Source organism: Cuculus canorus, chromosome 5 (assembly GCF_017976375.1).
Source record: "Cuculus canorus isolate bCucCan1 chromosome 5, bCucCan1.pri, whole genome shotgun sequence".
In the NCBI taxonomy this organism is placed as follows: domain Eukaryota; kingdom Metazoa; phylum Chordata; class Aves; order Cuculiformes; family Cuculidae; genus Cuculus; species Cuculus canorus.
The window spans coordinates 43,729,120-43,749,006 of record NC_071405.1 but is presented as its reverse complement, the minus strand read 5'-3'; the positions used below and the strand labels follow the sequence as shown (position 1 = coordinate 43,749,006).

The window sequence follows — 19,887 nt, the reverse complement described above, 5'->3', positions numbered from 1 at the left end:
GGATGTGGCTTCTTACTAAGACCTCCCTGGATTAGAAAATACTTTTGTCTTCTTTATCTGTGCCCTTCCCTCCAACCCAAGTTTTGTACTGCAGGCAGATCTGTTCCCTTCTGTGCAGCATCACCATCCCCCTGTGGGCTGGCATGATGAAAACTCTTCTGCCAGGAATCAGAGGCACAGCAGCCTCTCTATAAACAGAAATATAAACTTGAATTTCCCTTTCTAGACTTCAGACAGGCTCAGATAACAATGGTCAGATAGCATTACATCCACAGGGGCAAAACATGGAGTATGCCAAAAAATGAAAAAAATAAGGAGCTTAGAGTCTGTGTGTACATGTGCAAGGCTAGAGCTGAATCAAAACTAGAATACTGCTGAGGTGAAACACAAAGCAAAACACCAAGCAGCTGCCTGAGGTTCTTCCAGCACACCTACACCAGGGACCTCAGCATAGGCTGGTGAAGACACTGCCCTGCTCCATGCTAGGGGACACCTCTCTGACACAGGTAGCACATGGGCACTGCCACTCCCATTATATTATTTACACGTGCAAAATCAACATAATCATAACAATTTTCCATGATGTTGTCAGATCTCAAAACACAAAGTTACCATTTGTATGTATTTGGCTGAGGCTCAGCCTTGTGTTTCCCATGTCGTCTACAGGCCCATCGGTGTGGAACAAAGTAGTTAATTATTCATGTTTTGAGGACCATGATTAACATTTCATAAAAACAAGTTCTGCAGGTACTGCAATAAAATAAGGAGGTACTGAGGGCTAGAAAACACATCCAGCTTCAAAACCCTTGGAAGGGATAATGGAGCATGCAGAATTATTTAAGTAATTTTGTAGTGCAAGTCAATCCCTTTATTAACAGGAGATTACAACAACCACAGCATTTGGTATCATTCATACCCATGTGTTAACTCCTACATATGCAAAATTTAATTCAGTGATGTACTCCTGCAGTGTAATCTTCCCCCTCACTCCAAGCTTTTTATCCATAAGAATTTCAGACCTGAGATTTAAATTTCTAAAGCTGTCCTGGATCACTGCAGAGCACGGCCCTTCACAAGAGCCCAGAGCAATGCAGTTTCTGCATTTACCCAGAACTCATAGATCTTTGTCCTTCTTCCATTAGTGGCCCACATGACCATAGCATGGAAACAGTTAAGGCCTGCAAAGTGACCGGTTTAAAACAAATAAACAATATTCAGATTCCATTGCTGGACTTACAGGCAGGTCCTTGAAACAGTCACAGATCTGGTAAGAAAATGATCTTCATTTCTCAGTTCCTTTTGTGTGGGCACTAGCTTAGTTTGTTCATGCTTTATTCCATAGTTGAACACCTATTTTATAAGAACAGTCTTTAGAAATACTCACTATATGCGCTTACAAATGCTTCTTTATGCAGAAGTAACAAAACCAAAACACAGAATCATTTTAATGGACAAAACACTTGGAAGTGCAAAATAATTTTACGAAAAATAACATTACTTATCTAAGCACATGAAGTAATTATTCTGATAATGTGCAGAACAATCCATGAGGCATTAAATAAAAATAAGAGTGTTAGCTTCTTTCTAAATAAATTCTTTTATAATCTCCTCTCTTGACAGATAAGTCAAGTTTGCCTGGCCATAAATTCTACAGGCCCGACTATAAAACTTGGTGGACCTATCTCACCACAATTTAATTTCTTTCCTTATCCTTCTTACTTCTTAAAAGTTTAATTTAACACTGACAGAAATGAGCTGAAGTAGTTCAAATTAAGTGGAGAACAGCCATTATTATGAATGTACATTCACCAGCCAGTTTCAAACACTGGAAATAAAAGGGATTTATTCTCCAAGACACTAACTGCCCTCAGGCCAAGGCCCTGCAAACAGATTTATTAACCTAATTTACATTTTGATATAGACCATACATGTGAATGGCCCAGGACACAGACTCAAGATCAGATGTACTTTTAAAGACAATTCAACACAGAACCATAAGGATCTTTACTTTTGTGCAAATCATTAACCTCCGCTTCACTTTTCTAAATAACTTTTTAGCTACATTTTCAATAGTCAGGCAGCTGGACTACATGATCATTGTAGGTCTCTTCCAAGTGGAACTGTTTTATTCCAATAGTAATGGCAAAAGGATGAGACATTTAGTAGGACACAGATAATTTTGAAACTAAACCAAACATCTGTCCTCGAGGTGATGCACTTTCAAAGGGCTACTTATGAAATCCTGACTTCCAGCTAAGCATCACAAGTTTTACTGTCTGACAGAAAGGAAAGCTTTACAGAGAAAAAACAGCACTGGGTGGAGAGATGCCATTAGAGAACTCAGAGCGCTTACCAGTTGCTGGTCACTTTCAGTGCTGCATGCTCAGAGCACTCCGATACCATCAGAAATTCAAATACATTTCAAGTGGATTTCAAGTCATCCTCCTGCTTTGTTAGTGGCTGAGTCAGTCTGGATGACACCTCCCCATCATCATGAAGAAACTGCCCAAATTTAAGTAAGTGCCTGACACCTGCGCTGTAGAATGCTTCTCACTAAGCAATGCGGTCATAATTTTGGGTTTACTACAAAATTAGAAGGAAACTCTTTCAGATGCAACCATTTACTTCCAGAAGAGCCTCAACTGAGTTATTTGATGCCAATGGAAATACCCTAAAGAGTGAAAGGGTATTATTACAAAAGTAGCATTATCAGTAAAAACTGGCTGAGCTGTACAACTTCACAGCATAGCTCTGTTCTCAGAATTGTTCTTTTCACCACTCAGAGCCAGCATCTACTCTGTCCTTCCAAATAATGGTTCTACATTTTCTGCAGGACAGGGGAAAAGCATTATTACTTCTTTCAATCCCTCCCATTCTCACTGAGTCAACACAACTGCAGGAGATGAAGCAGGATTATGTTTTTGTTTGAGATTCATTAAAAGAGCTGCAATCAAGCTGCAGCTGCACTACTAAATTCTGTTTTAATTATAAACAACAACGACCCTACAAAACAAAATAGGGCCTGTGGAATCTTTAAGTAGCAATGGTGCCTGAACACCAACAGTGTCTGAATGCCAGTAAAATAAATGCTTTCACTTACAAAGAAAAGAGCTTGGAAATGAAAGTTGAGAAGCAGTTTGACTCCGATATCACATGAACACAGACCACACAGTGTCAACGGAGAGAAGCATATCCCCTGAAGTGCATATGCAAGCAAGATTAAAAAGCACAAAGTTAGCCTGCAAACTTAATCCACAACAGATCTTTCTTCTCTCCTCTTTTTTTTCCAGCTTATCCGGGTAACATGCAGCATATGCAGAAGTACCAAGGTGCTGGAAAAAAAAGTTCAGATACTGGGGCTGGGGGGTTGAGAGAAGATGCCTTACAGGAATAAAATTTAGCTAATGTCAGGAGGACTAAAACACTATTATTCTCCCTTAAAAGAGTATAATCAGTATTTCATGACTAGCAAAGTATTCAGGCCTTTCAAAGATCCTGCTACTGTCAGCAGCTTTCAGGCTTATGCATAGTTACTTTCTCCCCCTGACTGCATTCTCTGCAAATTACTATTTCCATTTATCCTTTGTGGAGTTATTAGTCTCCTTGTGTACAAGCAAAGTCATTTTCCCTTAATCTGTGGTGGAGAAGAGAGGGACTCATCACTTCTCACACTATCACTAAGAATGGCAGCGTGCTCTGCTCACTTCAGCACACACACAATCCCAACTCATTGCAGCAAATGATTTTGAGAAGGCCCTGTTCTGGTCTCTAATGCCTCAGCACCAGGGTCTAGCTACCAGATGATGGGAGGTAAGTCTGAAACCTTGGCTCCCATTTGACTTTTGTGACAGACCTACTACTCAACACTGAAAAAGTAATTTTCTCTTTTGTTTCCCTTCATCCTTTGTCTGTCAGGTCTCTTTCAGGCTGTGTGCATTTTGGAGCACTGTCCTGTTCTAATCCTTTAGTCTGGGAAGCCTACCTGTTTTTTCAATGCAGTTATCCCTATCAATCACAGGCTCCTGAGAAGGAAAAGGCTCCTCGTATACCTGATAAATGGATTTAATACTGCATACACTTGAAATTCATATGCCAATATATGCACCTGAGAAGGCAATGAATATTTACAATATTATCATATAATAATCATATATTCATGTTGTCATCTGCAAATTTCACTCAATAACTTAATTTTATGATAAAAAGCATAAGAAGAAGCCATCAGAGAGTAACCTTAGTTTTTACAAATGTATATACCAAGGAAACTGCATTGACATTACCAAAATATTTCAGATTCCTTAGCTGCAAGAGAGACAAGGCTCAAAAATGCACAGGGACAATCTTGGGAACGCAGGCGTTTGGGTTATTGTTAAATCTAGCTCTCTGCTGCTCCTACAGGAGGGAGATGAGAAGAATATGTGTTATTTCTGAAAGTAATTGCTTTGCCCTGTTCCCTGCCTCTCACCTCCCTCAAGCAGCCACAAACACTGTTCCCCTCCCTGCCGTGCCCACCACATTAAATGTGTATCGATACCCAGCCCGTATCAATAGCAGCAGCTGCCCCCACTCAGATGCAGGACTTTGCACTAGGTCTTGTTGAACATCATGAGGTTCACACAGGCCCACCTTGTCCAGATCCCTCTGAACAGCATCCCATCCCTCAGGTCAGTCAACCATACCATTCGGCTTGGTGTCACTGCAAACCTGCTAAGAGTGCACTCAATTACACTATGTCACTGATGATCATATTAAACAGTACAGGTCCTGCTACAGACCCCTGAGGGACAGCACTTGCCGTTGATCCCCATCTGGGTATCAAGCCATGACCGCCACCCTCTGTATGCAACCATCCAGCTAATTCCTTATCCACCCAACAATCCACCCATCAAATCCATGTCTCTCCAGTTCAGAGAGATGAATGGGGAACCATATCAAAGGCATTATGGAAGTCCAAACAGATGAGATCCGTAGCTCTTCCATTGTCCACTGATGTAGTCACTCCACCACAGAAGGCCACTAGGTTGATCAGGCAGGACTCGCCCTTGGTGAAGCCATGCTGACTGTTTCCAATTACCTCTCTGTCCTCCTTAGCATAATTTCCAGAAGAATCTGTTCCACAATCAGTTCCATGGCAGAGATGAGGCTGACAGGTCAGTAGTTCCCTTTTTACCCTTTTTAAAAATGGGTGCAATGTTTCCCTTTTCCAGCCACCTGACTGCCATGACTTTTCAAATATCACAGAGAACAGCTTAGCAACTACATCAGCCAATTACCTGAGGACTCTGGGATGCATCTCATTGAGTCCCATAGACTTATGTATGTTCAGGTTCCTCAGGTGGTCTTGAACCTGATCTTCTCTTACATTAGGAAGGACTTTGGTCCCCCCAGTCCCTGCCTTGAGGTCCATCCACTTGAGAGGTGTTGGAAGAGAGGTTGCCAGTGAAGACTGGGGCAAAAAGGTTGTTGAGTACCTCAGCTTTCTCCTCATCTGTTGTTACCAGTTTCCCAGTCACGCTCATCAGTGGAGGTACACTTTCTTTGACCTTCCTTTTCTGGCTGACACACCTGCAGAAGCCCTTCTTATTATTCTTTGCATCCCTTGCCAAGTTCAAGGGATGCCCTCCAGCTGCACCTTGGCCTTCCTGACTCCATCCCTATACAACCCAGCAACAACCCTGTACTCTTCCCAGGAACCTGTCCCCCCTTCACTCTCTGTGCATTTCCTTCTTGCCCTTTACTTTGACCAGCAGGTCTTGACTCATCCATGTTGGTCTCTTGCCTTCCTTTCCCAACTTCTTACACTTGGGGATTGAGAGCTCCTGCAGTCTATGGAAAATGTCCTTAAAGATCTGCCAGCTCTGTTCTGCTCCCTTGTCCCTGAGGACAGTCACCCAGGGGGTCCTGCTGACTAACTCCTTGAACATCTAGAAGTTTGCTTTCCTAAAATACATGCAGATAAGTTCAAAAGCCAACGAGAGAAAATGAAATCTGAACACAAAACTGGCACCTTGCTCGTGCTGAAATTTTTAGCACTCTATGTGAGAGAAAACAGGGAATTCTTCATGCTGGCAATGATGAATATTCTCCCTGTCACTTCATGTATTTTTTCTAACTCATTAAAATAACTGAAAAATCTGGTTCAGTAAAACCCCAAACTTTAAAAACTTTCTGCCTATTCTCTCTTGTATCAAAGTCAGTAATCTCAAATCCTATGCAAATACTAAAGGTATATTTTAATTTTCAGTGCTTTAAGATAGTCAATAAATGTCTAAACTGGGTCTTCAAGACAACAGCTCAGCCAGTCTCTTGTGTGCAATTGCATCCGCACGTCAACCACAACTAAATTAAAATATACCTTTAGTATTTGCTTAGGATTTGAGATTACTGACTTTGATACAAGAGGGAATGGGCAGAAAGTTTTGAGATTTAAAATCCTGAGCCACTGTTTAACACAGAAAGTCCATCTAAAACAATTACAAGCTAACATAAAAAGCAATTTAATTTTAATAGAAAGTTCTGAGTTAAAAAGCAGAAGCATCATGGAAAGGCTTGATACAGCAGACAACCACTTAATGTTTTTACTCTAAAGGCATCATTGAATAAAACAAATTCCAGCTAATGATACAAGCAAGCTACCTGAAAATTGACCGACTTTAAGTTCCATCTTCAGCTCCAAAACATAAGACAACATATTTGTGAAGACAGATGCTTGCCATTTATGGAGGAACTATTTGTCTACTTGCATTAGTAGAACTGGCCTGCAGTAATAACTCCGAACACCTTCACCAGATTTCAAAGAATCATAGAATCAGCAGGTTGGAAAGGACCCACCGGATCATCGAGTCCAACCATTCCTAACACTCCCTAGACCATGTCCCTAAGCACTTCATCAACCGGTTCCTTAAACACCTCCAGGGAAGGCGACTCAACCACCTCCCTGGGCAGCCTGTTCCAGAGCCCGATGACTCCTTCTGTGAAGAATTTTTTTCTGATATCCAGCCTGAACCTCCCCTGGCAGAGCTTCAGGCCATTCCACCTTGTCCTGTCCTCAGTCACTTGGGAGAAGAGGCCAGCTCCCTCCTCTCCACAACCTCCTTTCAGGTAGTTGTAGAGAGTAATAAGGTCTACCCTCAGCCTCCTCTTCTCCAGGCTAAACAACTCCAGCTCTCTCAGCCACTCCTCATAAGACTTGTTCTCCAGCCCCCTCACCAGCTTTGTTGGTTGCTCTTCTCTGGACACGCTCCAGAGCCTCAACATCCTTCTTGTGGTGACGGACCCAGAACTGAACACAGTATTCAAGGTGCAGCCTCACCAGTGCCGAGTACAGAGGGAGAATAACCTCCCTGGACCTGCTGGTCACACCGTTTCTGATACAAGCCAAGATGCCATTGGCCTTCTTGGCCACCTGGGCACACTGCTGGCTCATGTTCAGTCGGCTGTCAACCATTACCCCCAGGTCCTTCTCTTCCATGCAGGAAGTTATCACTAGCTCTAACTCTAGGTCAAAACAAAGCCCCTTTGGCTTTCACTTAGTCAGATTTATCAGATGTTTTAATGAGACCAAAATGAAAAAGGTTATTAGCATAGAGGTTTTTCACATAATGGCATGAAATAACAAAGCAAAAACAAGATAACCATTTGTTTTATACAAAAGCTCCTGTCACAGTAGGACACTGTTCCTAAATGCCAGAATATGGAAGAATACAAGACTAATGCTTAGTGAAAACTGGTGATGTCTGTGAGTTTTTTTTTTTTGAGCTGCATTAACACTTGCAGAAATATGCAACAAACAAACAAAACCAAAATTCAATCTTACATTTTTTAGTAGAATAAACAGCTGAGGTAGCCATAATGTACAGACTTCACGTATTAGAATCATAGAATCACAGAACTGCTAGGTTGGAAAAGACCTTTGAGGTCATCAAATCCAACCGCACCTGTCCACTACCAAATCTATTGGAGGAAACTGGTGAAACAGCACAATCTTATGACTTCTATTCTAAACACGCTGACCGTTGACAAAGGTGAGGTGTAACAATCAGGCAATCCTGCTGCAGCCATACACGTAGTAGAAACTTCACAGCAAAAGATGGCGGATCTGGAAAATTAGATAGCCCTACTCCAGGAAATTGTACCTGGCTTTGCAGAAAAATACAATCCTGCAAGCCTTACAGCAAGCCGCTTATACAAAAAAAACCCATAGCACATAATCTAGAAATTGAAGGGCTTGTGCTCTTCTACTACCACATATATGTCAGTTGTGATTAGCAGCTTGTGGTAAATGAAATTAGGAGAGTTTAGAAGTCTAGAAAGTCAATATGCTGCTTATCTACACTGAACGTTTTCACTGGAGCTTCATTACCCTTCTTCAGAAAAACAGGTGAGTGAGATAATGACTTGTGATTAAGTTCTGCTCTCAGAATTCATGCACAGAGGGGCAGCTTTTTATTTTATTTTATTTTATTTTATTTTATTTTATTTTACATTTTGCCTTCCCACATCAGACAATTGCTAAATTTTAACTTACTGAAACTCCATACAATAGATGGATCAAAATATGATAATCTATGTGCCATGTGAAGGCAACTCAAAAGTACCCTTCTGCTTTACTCTCAGCAGTTGAGTTGAGAATTAATTCTAACACGTTGGAAGTCAGAGCAAGAGCTTATTTCATTAAAAGCTTGTAAGAAACGTTTTTTCATGTATAGCATTTTCTACAGTCTTTTTTCTAAAATATTTTTTTAAGCTGCATAACTGAATAAACATTAAAATACATCCAAAAAAGGTAACTGATACATGTAGGAATGCAAAAGGACTAATTGTTTTCAATTTTGAGTCTTTGATTCCATTCAGCCACATATTTTTGCAAAATAACTTTCTGTTATAATGCTGTCATTCTAACAGAACATATTTAAAGGTATATTTCTCAAATAATAACAAGATAAGTGATGTTAATTATTTTCACAAATTTTTGTTTAAGCAATGTTGATCAAATTCTATTCCAGTTATTTTTCATATTAAAAGTTTTTTTTTTCCTAAACATAACATATATTTTCCCCAAACACAGAATGTCAAAGTGACTGCCTGGTAGACTACAAAACACTAATTCAGACTTAGTTAATTTGCAATTACTACATAAAAAAGAGGTCACTGAGGGAAAGAGATTTTTTTCAGGAAAGAGTGATATACAGCCTCTTCAAGCTGTAGAGGTAGACTCCATCTGCTTTGTGCTGCCACTTGTTTAACTGAAGTCAAACAGCTGCACTGTATATTAATCAAAACAGTAAACTTCAAAGACACTTCCAAATTCAGGAGAGACTGAATTACAGTTCCCATGAACATCCATTTACTTGGCAGTTTTCACAGAGAGGCATGCAGAAAACACCATCCAACTCTTAAAAATAATCACCTACTATGAGCTCACAGTAGGAACAGAAAAGGTATTTTATATTTTCACCCAAGCCCATAAACAACACTAAATTGTTACAACTTCCTCAACAATTCTTTATGACTTAGAAGTTGTTAAATAAGCTGTTTTCCTATTGTCATCCTTAGGTCTACCTTACCTCTTCTCTTTCAATCTCAGCTCCTTGCCTGGAAGCTACAGTTAATTCTGGAGTTTGACATCTACATATGATAGCAAAAGGAACTATAAAACAAGGTACTGAAGCAATCTTCCTTGAAGAAGTAGCATCTCACAATGAGACAAGCTAAACAATTTATTTTCCACAATTCTCTGTTTAAACTATTTCTGATTACAAAGACTATACAGCCCCTCAAGTTTCCAAGACAGATACCGAGCACCACAAGGGACGTGTTTCCTGAGATAAGATGCAATGCTGTTATCCCAGGAGTATAGTTCATGTGATAATGAAAGTAATCAGATTAAGTGCTCTTTTCTGTCTTGATAAGGTACTTAGTTGTATATAGAAAAATAAAAAGCTTTATTGGCAACTATTAAAATTATGCGTAGGACAATAATTGACAAGAAAAATAGTATCTTCATATCAAAGGCCAGCTGCACCAGAATCAGCTGCTCTTTTTCTCAGTGAATGCATAAAAGTGAAACACAGGGAAAGACAAGAGCAAAGGTCAGTTGGAATAAAGCTTCATTTCGCATTAGGTAGCTAAAAGATACGTTTACATTCATAGCACCTGAGATCTCACCGTGTAATACAGAAATGTTTCTTGCAACAAAAAAAAAGTTATAGAGCACAGCTTTTTTCTCTTAAATGTATTTTATAAAGGTATGATTAAATATTCTGTTGAAATAAATACACTTCCATTTTATCACTTGCTGTACTAGATGTAAGTTTTAATGGAATATTAGATATTTCTTCCCAGTCATACCCTCGCTTCTTTAAGACCAAAATCTTTGGCCTTGCCGTGCAAGTACTTCATTTGTGGAGTACTTGCTTCTATGGAAGAACACACACATATATTTTTTTTTTCTTTACAGAAAACTGGGGTTTTTTTCATTATAAAGAAGTGCTTTTTTTGCATTGTGAAATACTACTTCCTGTTCTTTTTTGAAATGAGTGAATGAAAGTCACCTGCCATGGTCCTTATAACAGTGCCATTTCAACACTCCCATTCACCTTCTCCTGCCCTTTGCTCAGTTTTCAGCACTTGTGTGCAGGAAAGTAATAAAAACAGGTGCTCTGCAGAATCCACTTTCATACCAGCATCTCTCTCATCTTTTCATACAAGCAGTGAGGTGCAAATTGCAGAAGAAACCTATTTTTTCTGGTGGCTCACTGATGGCACACTGCTGAGTGGATTTTCTGATATCTAATAAAAGACAACCTGACTTTCCCACATACTGAAAAATTAAGTGAACATAAGACCGATCCATCAAACACCGATCTTCATTTATTCTGTAGCTCACGTGCCTTCTGGTGCTCACCTTTGTGTTTAACAGAGAACTTCACAACAAAGAATTATGCCAAATTTGTTTCTTTTGTAATACTATTTCTAAAGCAACAAACACATTATGCCTTTAGAGACACAAGGCATCATCCTTGGCCTCAAGTACCTATATACCATGGATGTCTCAAAATCACAATGTACTTCTAGTATGGTATCTATTTTTCATGATACAGCAAGGGTTAGCATGATCTTTTTGACACACAGAGGTATTCATTCTAACTCGAAGGCTAGAAAAGGCACTTCTGTCTAACACAGCTGTACTCACAAACAGGAATCTTGAACTCCATGGAGAATCGTCACATAATAGAAAATACGAAAAATGATAAATGACGTATCTTTACTAGAGACAAAACAACAAGCTAAACTGAAATATTATTTTCTTGCCCACACGCAGTTTTGAAAATTACCTGCTAGCTAATATAAAATTGGATGCCATTTCAGATCACAACCCCTTCATTTCTTACAGACTACTTTTTTTTCTGAGACCTTCTGGTTCAGTATTGCCATTGAAAGTAGAAAAAACAGTGAAAGACAATTTAATTTTTGTGGTACTCTAGGTACCATTGCCAAAGTGACTTTAAATTGCTTTTGTACAAAACAGAAAGTTCAAGTTAATTGAATGCAGGGATTCATGTAACAAATTATCTTACTACTAACAGTATGGAAGAAAGAAGCCTGATTAGTAAACCCTGCTGGATACTTTCAGTGTAAGAAGTCAAGAGATGCCAGAACTAAATCAGAGAGGTGAAGATCGATAGTTCTTTAATCAATGGTGGATTACAGTGGGATTTATTCTGCTGAAAAAAGCAAGGGCAGATAAATTCCCCACTGAGATTAATTACCGGGAAGGCTGGATGCAAACAGAGGAGTGCAGTTATTTTTGTGACAACTTTAAGTGGCAAGAAGAAGTGTATATATCTATTGCCTAAGTCTCTGCTGGTGACCAATGACACTCTCATCAAATTCCCAGCACCCTTCCAGCACCTCTTTGTTCCTTAGATGGAACTGCCTTGAAGCCTGTGTATTTCTACAAACACAAATATTGTAAACCAAAAAGCAGGGACACCATTTCAGGAGGGGTTAAATTGCCGTCGCTTTTAAACTTACGGGTTGTTACAGCTTTTCAGGTCATAAAAATTCTGTATTATGGAGATAAAATCACCAATGTGTACAGCTAAAGAATGACAGCTTAATGCACAAAGATGTTGATCACATTCACAGCACCTACTTATATCAAAGAGGCTGTCAGAGCTGCTCTGGGGTTCTCTCTGTTGGGGCTACCCATGTAAATAATTTCATTTCAGTTATAGTCTTGGTGCTAAACATTACAATTCCCACAAACTAACTACTCATGCATCATGCACTAGTGCTAAATACTGTAAACCGAGACACTAAGTAAGCTAAGCAGAAGAAACCACAGAGCATCTCTTGTAACAAAACCGATTTAGAAACAATTCATAAACTGAAATTACTGACTTTGAACTACTTAAGGAATTTACTAACATGAAAAAGCAGAACTAACAGCATAGCTTGTCAGTGCTTGATTTTCAACCAGGTTGAGGGAAAGACATCAAATTAGTCTCCTTCTTGATGTTTTAGGTTCACTTACCTTAGCAGAAGACTGTAAGACACAAATAAAGGGTCAAGCAGATATTAAATCTGCTGGACATAATCTGATGGATTTATTTGTTTATTTTTATTATTGCCAGTAATTGTTTGAGAGGTCATCTTAAACTTTGATCAGATGCATTAACTTGTCCATTTTATTTCTCGTAGAAAACATTTCAGAAAATATTTTCAATTTTAAGAGCAGTCCAGCTACATTGGTCTATTTTCAATGACTCTGAATTCAGGAACTTTAAAAGAAATTTCTATTTGTTTTTGTGGAGGTTTTTTCCTATGAATTTTATCAGATACCAACAATCACATCTGTGTTGCAAATCAGAAAAGGTTCTTTATTGGGAAAAATTCAAGTTTAATACAGATATGACATTAATTACAAAAAAATTTAAAAAATCACCTCTCCAGGGTACTCAAATTCATAGACGGTGAAGTCTCCGTGAAGCAAACAAAGTCTTTCTCAGATCATCTCTTATTTTAAAGCAGGTCATAAAAATAATCCAGGCCTTGTCCCAGTTCCCAGATGGATATTCCAGTGCCCAATTCTTTTGCAAGCTCTAAACGCAACTGGAGGGACTAAGACAAAGACACATAAAGCAATTACTTTTTAGTCAGAGACATTTGATGGTCCATGTTATTATTTCTTCATGTCATTATCAGACATTTTAAAAAACATCTATCCTTGAACTAGATACAAAAAAAACCCTCGTCTATATTTCAAATACTCTCTGGTTAGCAAGCATTTATTCAGTAAGAGACAGATAATTGCACTAGTTAATTCAATGACCTAATAAAAGATAACCAGCTAAATAGACAAAATGCCACAGAAATAAATCAGGTTTATGAACTGTGCAAAGGACTACTCTAATTTAGGCTATCATTTCACAATGTACAGAAATTCTAACTCTTCTCAGAAATGTCTCAGGGGTAAAATAAAACTTCATCACTAAGGACAATTAAAATAATTTGTCAAATGCCATCAAGATCTCTTACCTACCCTTGCCTTCTCCCAGGACAGTCACAATTCTCATTATCACAATTCTATTTTAAAAAGATTCTGAGAGATTAATATTTAAAGGTATCCCTATTTGACCTCCAGCCATTGACTTAAAGTTAGTTTAGTTATTGGTTTAAAAGTGAAACTGCCACCGTTCATGTACTGCATTTGTTTCATTCAGACAATAAAAATAATCATTTGTCAATCTTTTATTTTCAAATTTTCTTACTTTGAAGTGCAGCACTGTAATGTTTAAACTGCTTACACCAGGGATGTGTTTTCATTTCCATAGAAAACAGAACAAAGTATCAAAGCATCATCAACAGATCCACTGGGCCTGGCATAACTGTTTTTAGCTAATCATGAGCAAACCAATTTTGAGCAACCTGCCAGTAATTATTATGTTAAAATGGGGAAGAAACACACTTGTCATGGGATAATAAAATCTTGATCACCATTATGTCAACAACTCTTTGATTTGCCCCAATATACAAATCTGAAAATATTTCATTACAAGCATGTTGAAATTGGAAAGGAAACCCTTTTCCGTAAATTCACCAACCACCACAGCTGAGTATCTTTTAGAGAAGAAGTAATGAAAGAAATGTATGGGAATGAGTGTTGTTAACCTGGTTAGTACTTACAATAGCAGGGTGAAATCCTTCCATGAGACCAAAGAAAACGTAACATAAGAACACGCAGCACAATCTACCTTTTCGGTGATAGGTTTGCAATGAAACCTTCTAACACTCTAAGACAGGTACTACTAAGCAGGAACATAGTTAGTTGTGGTAATTAATATACCATATGTGCTGGTACTTCCCCCACTATTTGATTAACAAAAGAAAATACCCTTGTACTAATGGAACTTAAGAGAACAAGCTTGTTCACAAAAACAAAGCTTTGGATCACTCCACACTAGTTTAACCACACAAAATGTCTTTGTTGTCTATAAACACGATATAAATTCCCTACAGAAGCAATTCCCTTCCAATATTAAAAGCCCACAGAGGCTTAACATACTGCCTTTAGCTTTGAGAAAATCTAAAGACAGCTTCCTAGGAACTAAGGCTGCAAGTAACCATCTTAAGAAGATGGACTGTTTCTGTGCTTCCAAGAGAGTGTTCTTGAAAATCTCTCAGCACTCTCAAGCTCCTTTATCTTCTAAGGAATCTTCCCACAGACTCCCTCTCAAATGAGTTCTGAGTGCGATGAAGTTTGCTCTTCTGAAATCTAAAAAATTTGTCTTAGTACTAAACTTCAGTGTGCTCAGCAGGATTCCAGACTCCACAATATTGTGATCACTGCAGCCAAGGCTATCACTAACCAAGATATTACAAAGCAGGTTTTCTTGGTTTGTGAGTATCAAGTCCAGCAATGTCTCATTCCATTGTTGGCACATCAAACATTTTTATAAGGAAGCAGTCCTCTATGCATTCCACAAATTGATGGATGATGTGAGCTGCTGTATTTTTCTTCCAACAAATATCTGAATAGTTGAAGTCACCCAGAATAATTAGATTCTGTTAAGACAAAACTTGCTTAAGTGACCCAAGTATTGCTTCATTTGCCTTGTTGTGGTTTGGCGGTCAGCAGCAGATGCGTACTATAACATCCTCCTTGTAGATGACTCCTTCGATCTCAACCCACAGGCATTTGATAGGTCCTCAACAATTGCCATAGTTGGTCTCTATATATTCATGGTTTTCCTCAACATACAGTACGACTCTGACTCCTCCTCTTCTTCCTGGCCTGTCTTAAGAAAGGTCTAAATCCATCCATCATGATCCTCTAGTCATGTGAATTGTCCCACCATGTTTCAGTTAATCCTATGATATCATAACTTTCTGCCTGAGCGCAGAGCTCCAGTTCCTTCTGTTTGTTCCCCAAGGCTGAGTGCATACATACACTTGAAGTGGCTGGTCTGGTTCTCACCTTGTGAGGCAAATAAGGAACATTTGTCACTTCTCTGGCTAGCCTGGCTTACTCTCCAGCTGGATGCAATGGCAGGAGCATCCCCTGAGTTTAAAGCCTGCCTCACCAAGTTGGCCATCCTGCTGCCAAAGATTCCCTTGCATCTTTTGGTCCGGCAGATCCTGTCCCTCCATAACAGGCTATAGTCCCATTGTCATAAAAGCCAAAACCCTTATGATGGCACCAGCCCACGGCACCAGAATTTGATTTGCATTATATGTCTATTTCTGGCTGCACCCTTCCATTGTAAAATGGAAGAAAAGATAACTTGGGCACCAATACTCTTCACTTTCACTCCCAGGTCTTTATAGGCTTCCTTGATTCTGCCCAGATTCTGGCTTGTGGTGTTATTTGTGCTCACATGAAAGAGTAGCAATGGAAGTAGTCTGTACTTTACAAGTTGTGGCACCCTTTCAGCAACACCTCGGACCTTAACTCCAGCATACCTCTCAAGACTCCCTGTCAGGCTGGCAAATCAGCGCCTCTGTGCCCCTTAACAGAGAGTCAACCACTAAGAGCACTCGTAGTTTATTTTGCAGTATCCACTGTGTGCTGCTGGTACAGCTTCTCCTTATAGACCTTGCCTGTGAGTGTCCACAGATATTAGAGCTTCCTATCATTTTTTTGTTGTAATGCTGGAGGGGAGGGATTGAAGCAGAGTCCTGCTTTTGTGAGTCATCAGTGTCCACTGAAACAGAAAATGAAGGCAAACTGAACTGAAGACAACAGGCTGTTGCAGGCTGACAGGACGAATCAGGACTCCATTATAGAGGAAAGCAAAAGTTCCCCAAGCTTCCCGACAACATGATCAGAAGGAAAATGTCTTCGGTCTCTTGTCTGACAATCAGCATTTCTGTTAGTACATGAACCATGTACTTGAACAGATCTCTCAGAGCACTGGTTTGTCCTGATGAGTAGTATGTTTGGACATGGCTAAACTTCAAAGATTCCAAAACCCCATTGTGCATAAGATGATAGAAAAAATCTTATTGTACAGGCAACTGAAGCTTTGAATCATAACAACTACATGAGGGTAAACTCTCAAAAACCTAAACAGAGTTCTGCATGTTCTGTAGTGTCTCAATAATGCAACAAGTCGATAAAACATCTCTTTCCTCCTACAGCTGTCTGATCTGAAAAAAATGGCACTTACCTTTAGTGTTGGGTAGAAGACAGCATGTTTTCCTCCGTTATTTCTGCAAAAGAGGAAAACCAAATAGTCACAATAGCTTTGATAGATTCCCATAGGATTTTTAGCTGAGGCTACAATTCAAAAACAGTCATTCCTTCTCACTAGAAGGAAACATAGACAGTGCTGAAGAAAACTGTTACTTTTATTTTGAAGAAGATATTGCTATTAAAAATGAGATATGTATGTTCAGTATGTATGCCAGTATGTTCAGCACATAAGCTATAATCAAAAGCCCATACCAAAGACAGATACTGCGTGCCACTTAGTAGCTCATATCGTTGAGATTTCTTACGTAGTGTCCATTCCACTACAGAAGCTGAGGCACTCTGTCTTTGAAATCAGACATTTTTGCCATCAACTTCCACTCATTCCGCACTTGCACCCTGGCTACTCATTCTACTGAGGGCAGGGTAGGGCCAAAGTCTTGTCTACTTGTCTTTCTTTTCTACTGCATATAAGAACTTCAACTCCTGACCCTTTTTTTTTTTTTCTGTAGATACAAACATATCACAGTGCATAAATTCAAAGTGGTGAGGAAAGAAAAGCCCTTAAGAGAAGGTATATAATATGTCTAAAAGGCAATTATGCAACCATGTTACTGTCCTGAAGGTATCAGTTACAGGAGTATTTGTCAGAAAGGTCCTCCTGACAAAACCATCCTACTTAAATGGGCTTTGACAATGCTTGCAGCTGGAAAGTTAGGAAGTTGAAAATGTGACTGTATAGAGTCAAAGACCTGATAGAAGAGTCTTCGCACAGCATCATGCCGCAACTACAGCAACAAAAGGTCTTGTTGGGGATTTGACGGTTGGAGGATGCCTGGGATTAAGCGATCATGAGATGATAGGGTTTTCAGTTCTAGGTGGGATAAAGAAGGGGACTAACAAAACTATCACATTAAACTTCCAGAGGGCAGACTTTGGCCTGTTCAGAAGGTTGATTAGCAAAGTCCCGTGGGAAACAGTCCTTCAGGGCAAGGGAGCCCACGAGGGTTGGGCGCTCTTGAAAAATGAAATCCTAGCAGCTCAAGAGCAGGCCATCCCTGTGTTCCGGAAAAGGAGCCGGCGGGGGGAAAAGCCAGCTTGGTGGAGCAGGGAGATCTCAAGATGTGTCAGTAATAAGAAGATGCTCTATGTGCTTTGGAGGAAAGGACAGGCATCTTGGGTGGACTACAGGGACGAAGTGAGATGGTGCAGGGAAAAAATCAGGAGCGCCAAGGCCCAACTAGAAATAAAACTCGCTAAGTCTGTGAAAGACAACAAAAAGTCTTTCTACAAATACATTAACAGGAAAAGGAGGACGAGGGAGAATATCCAGTCCCTATTGGATGCAGAAGGAATAACAGTGACAGGGGATAAGGACAAGGCTGAGGTACTTAATGCCTTCTTCGCCTCAGTCTTTAACAGCAAAGAAAGTTGTTCCTTCTGTTTACAAATCCAAGAGTTAGAGGGGCAGAATGAGGCTCCCATGATCCAAGAGGAGGCGGTTAGAGACTTGCTTGCCCAGCTAGACACCCACAAGTCTATGGGGCCGGATGGGATCCACCCAAGAGTATTGAAGGAGCTGGTGGATGTCCTTTCCAAACCCCTATCCATCATCTCCCAGAGGTCCTGGCTGACTGGGGAAGTTCCACTGGATGGGAGGCTGGCTGATATTGTGCCCATATACAAGAAGGGTTGCAGAGAGGATCCAGGGAACTACAGGCCTGTCAGTCTCACCTCAGTGCCAGGGAAAGTCATGGAACAGGTAATCTTGAGTGCTATCATGAAGCACATGCAAGAGAACCGGGTGATCAGGCCCAGTCAACATGGGTTTACAAAGGGCAGATCTTGCCAAACTAACCTGATCACCTTCTATGACAAAATCACTCGACTACTGCATGGGGGAAAGGCTGTGGATGTAGTCTTCTTGGACTTCAGTAAAGCCTTTGACACAGTTTCTTACAGCATTCTGCTTCAGAAACTGTCAGCCTCTGGCCTGGACAGGTGCACACTCTCCTGGGTTGAAAACTGGTTGGATGGCCGGGCCCAGGGAGTGGTGGTCAATGGAGTTAACTCCAGCTGGAGGCCAGTTACAAATGGAGTTCCTCAGGGCTCAGTACTGGGTCCAGCTCTGTTCAATGTCTTTATCAATGACCTGGATGAAGGCATTGAGTGCAACCTCAGCAAGTTTGCAGATGACACTAAGCTGGGAGGAAGTGTGGATCTGCTGGAGGGTAGGGAGGCTCTGCAAAGGGATCTGAACAGGCTGGACTGCTGGGCTGAGACCAATGGCATGAGGTTTAACAAGACCAAATGCCGGGTCCTGCACTTGCGGCACAACAACCCTATGCAGCGCTACAGACTGGGGGAAGAATGGCTGGAGAGCTGCACGGAAGAGAAGGACCTGGGGGTGCTGGTTGACAGCCGACTGAACATGAGCCAGCAGTGTGCCCAGGTGGCCAAGAAGGCCAATGGCATCTTGGCTTGTATCAGAAACGGTGTGACCAGCAGGTCCAGGGAGGTTATTCTCCCTCTGTACTCGGCACTGGTGAGACCGCACCTCAAATACTGTGTTCAGTTCTGGACCCCTCACCATAAGAAGGATGTTGGGGCTCTGGAGCGTGTCCAGAGAAGAGCAACGAAGCTAGTGAGGGGGCTGGAGAACAAGTCTTACAAGGAGCCGCTGAGAGAGCTGGGGTTGTTTAGCCTGGAGAAGAGGAGGCTGAGGGGAGACCTTATTGCTCTCTACAACTACCTGAAAGGAGGTTGTGGAGAGGAGGGAGCTGGCCTCTTCTCCCAAGTGACTGAGGACAGGACAAGGTGGAATGGCCTGAAGCTCTGCCAGGGAGGTTCAGGTTGGATATCAGAAAAAAATTCTTCACAGAAAGAGTCATCGGGCTCTGGAACAGGCTGCCCAGGGAGGTGGTTGAGTCACCTTCCCTGGAGGTGTTTAAGGAACAGGTGGATGAAGTGCTGAGGGACATGGTTTAGGGAGTGTTAGGAATGGTTGGACTCGATGATCCAATGGGTCCTTTCCAACCTTGTGATCCTGTGAAAAATCCCTAGTTATCTAAAAGATTCCTTAAAAGGCTTCAGAATAAGGCCTTTCAAACCATCTAGAGATCACAGCACAGTTTCCTAATACCTAACACAACGTTTGGGAAGAAATCAGGCAACTTCCATTATTAAGTCAA

General features: G+C 40.6%; 1 protein-coding gene across 3 annotated transcripts in view; it reads right to left on the bottom strand.

Moving 5' to 3' along the window:
• The window catches only part of CHID1 (chitinase domain containing 1), a 139,992-nt gene that overhangs the window by 8,857 nt on the left and 111,248 nt on the right, over positions 1-19,887 (bottom strand). For 2 of the 3 annotated variants that reach the window (XM_054068301.1, XM_054068303.1), the window contains 2 exons: positions 16,674-16,716; positions 12,950-13,125 (listed from right to left, as the gene is read on the bottom strand). In XM_054068301.1, the coding sequence (XP_053924276.1) occupies positions 13,027-13,125; positions 16,674-16,716 (142 nt within the window). In that variant the 3' untranslated portion in view covers positions 12,950-13,026. Of the gene's footprint in view, positions 1-12,949; positions 13,126-16,673; positions 16,717-19,887 lie in introns of those variants that run through there. The other variant, XM_054068304.1, reaches the window with a different exon arrangement.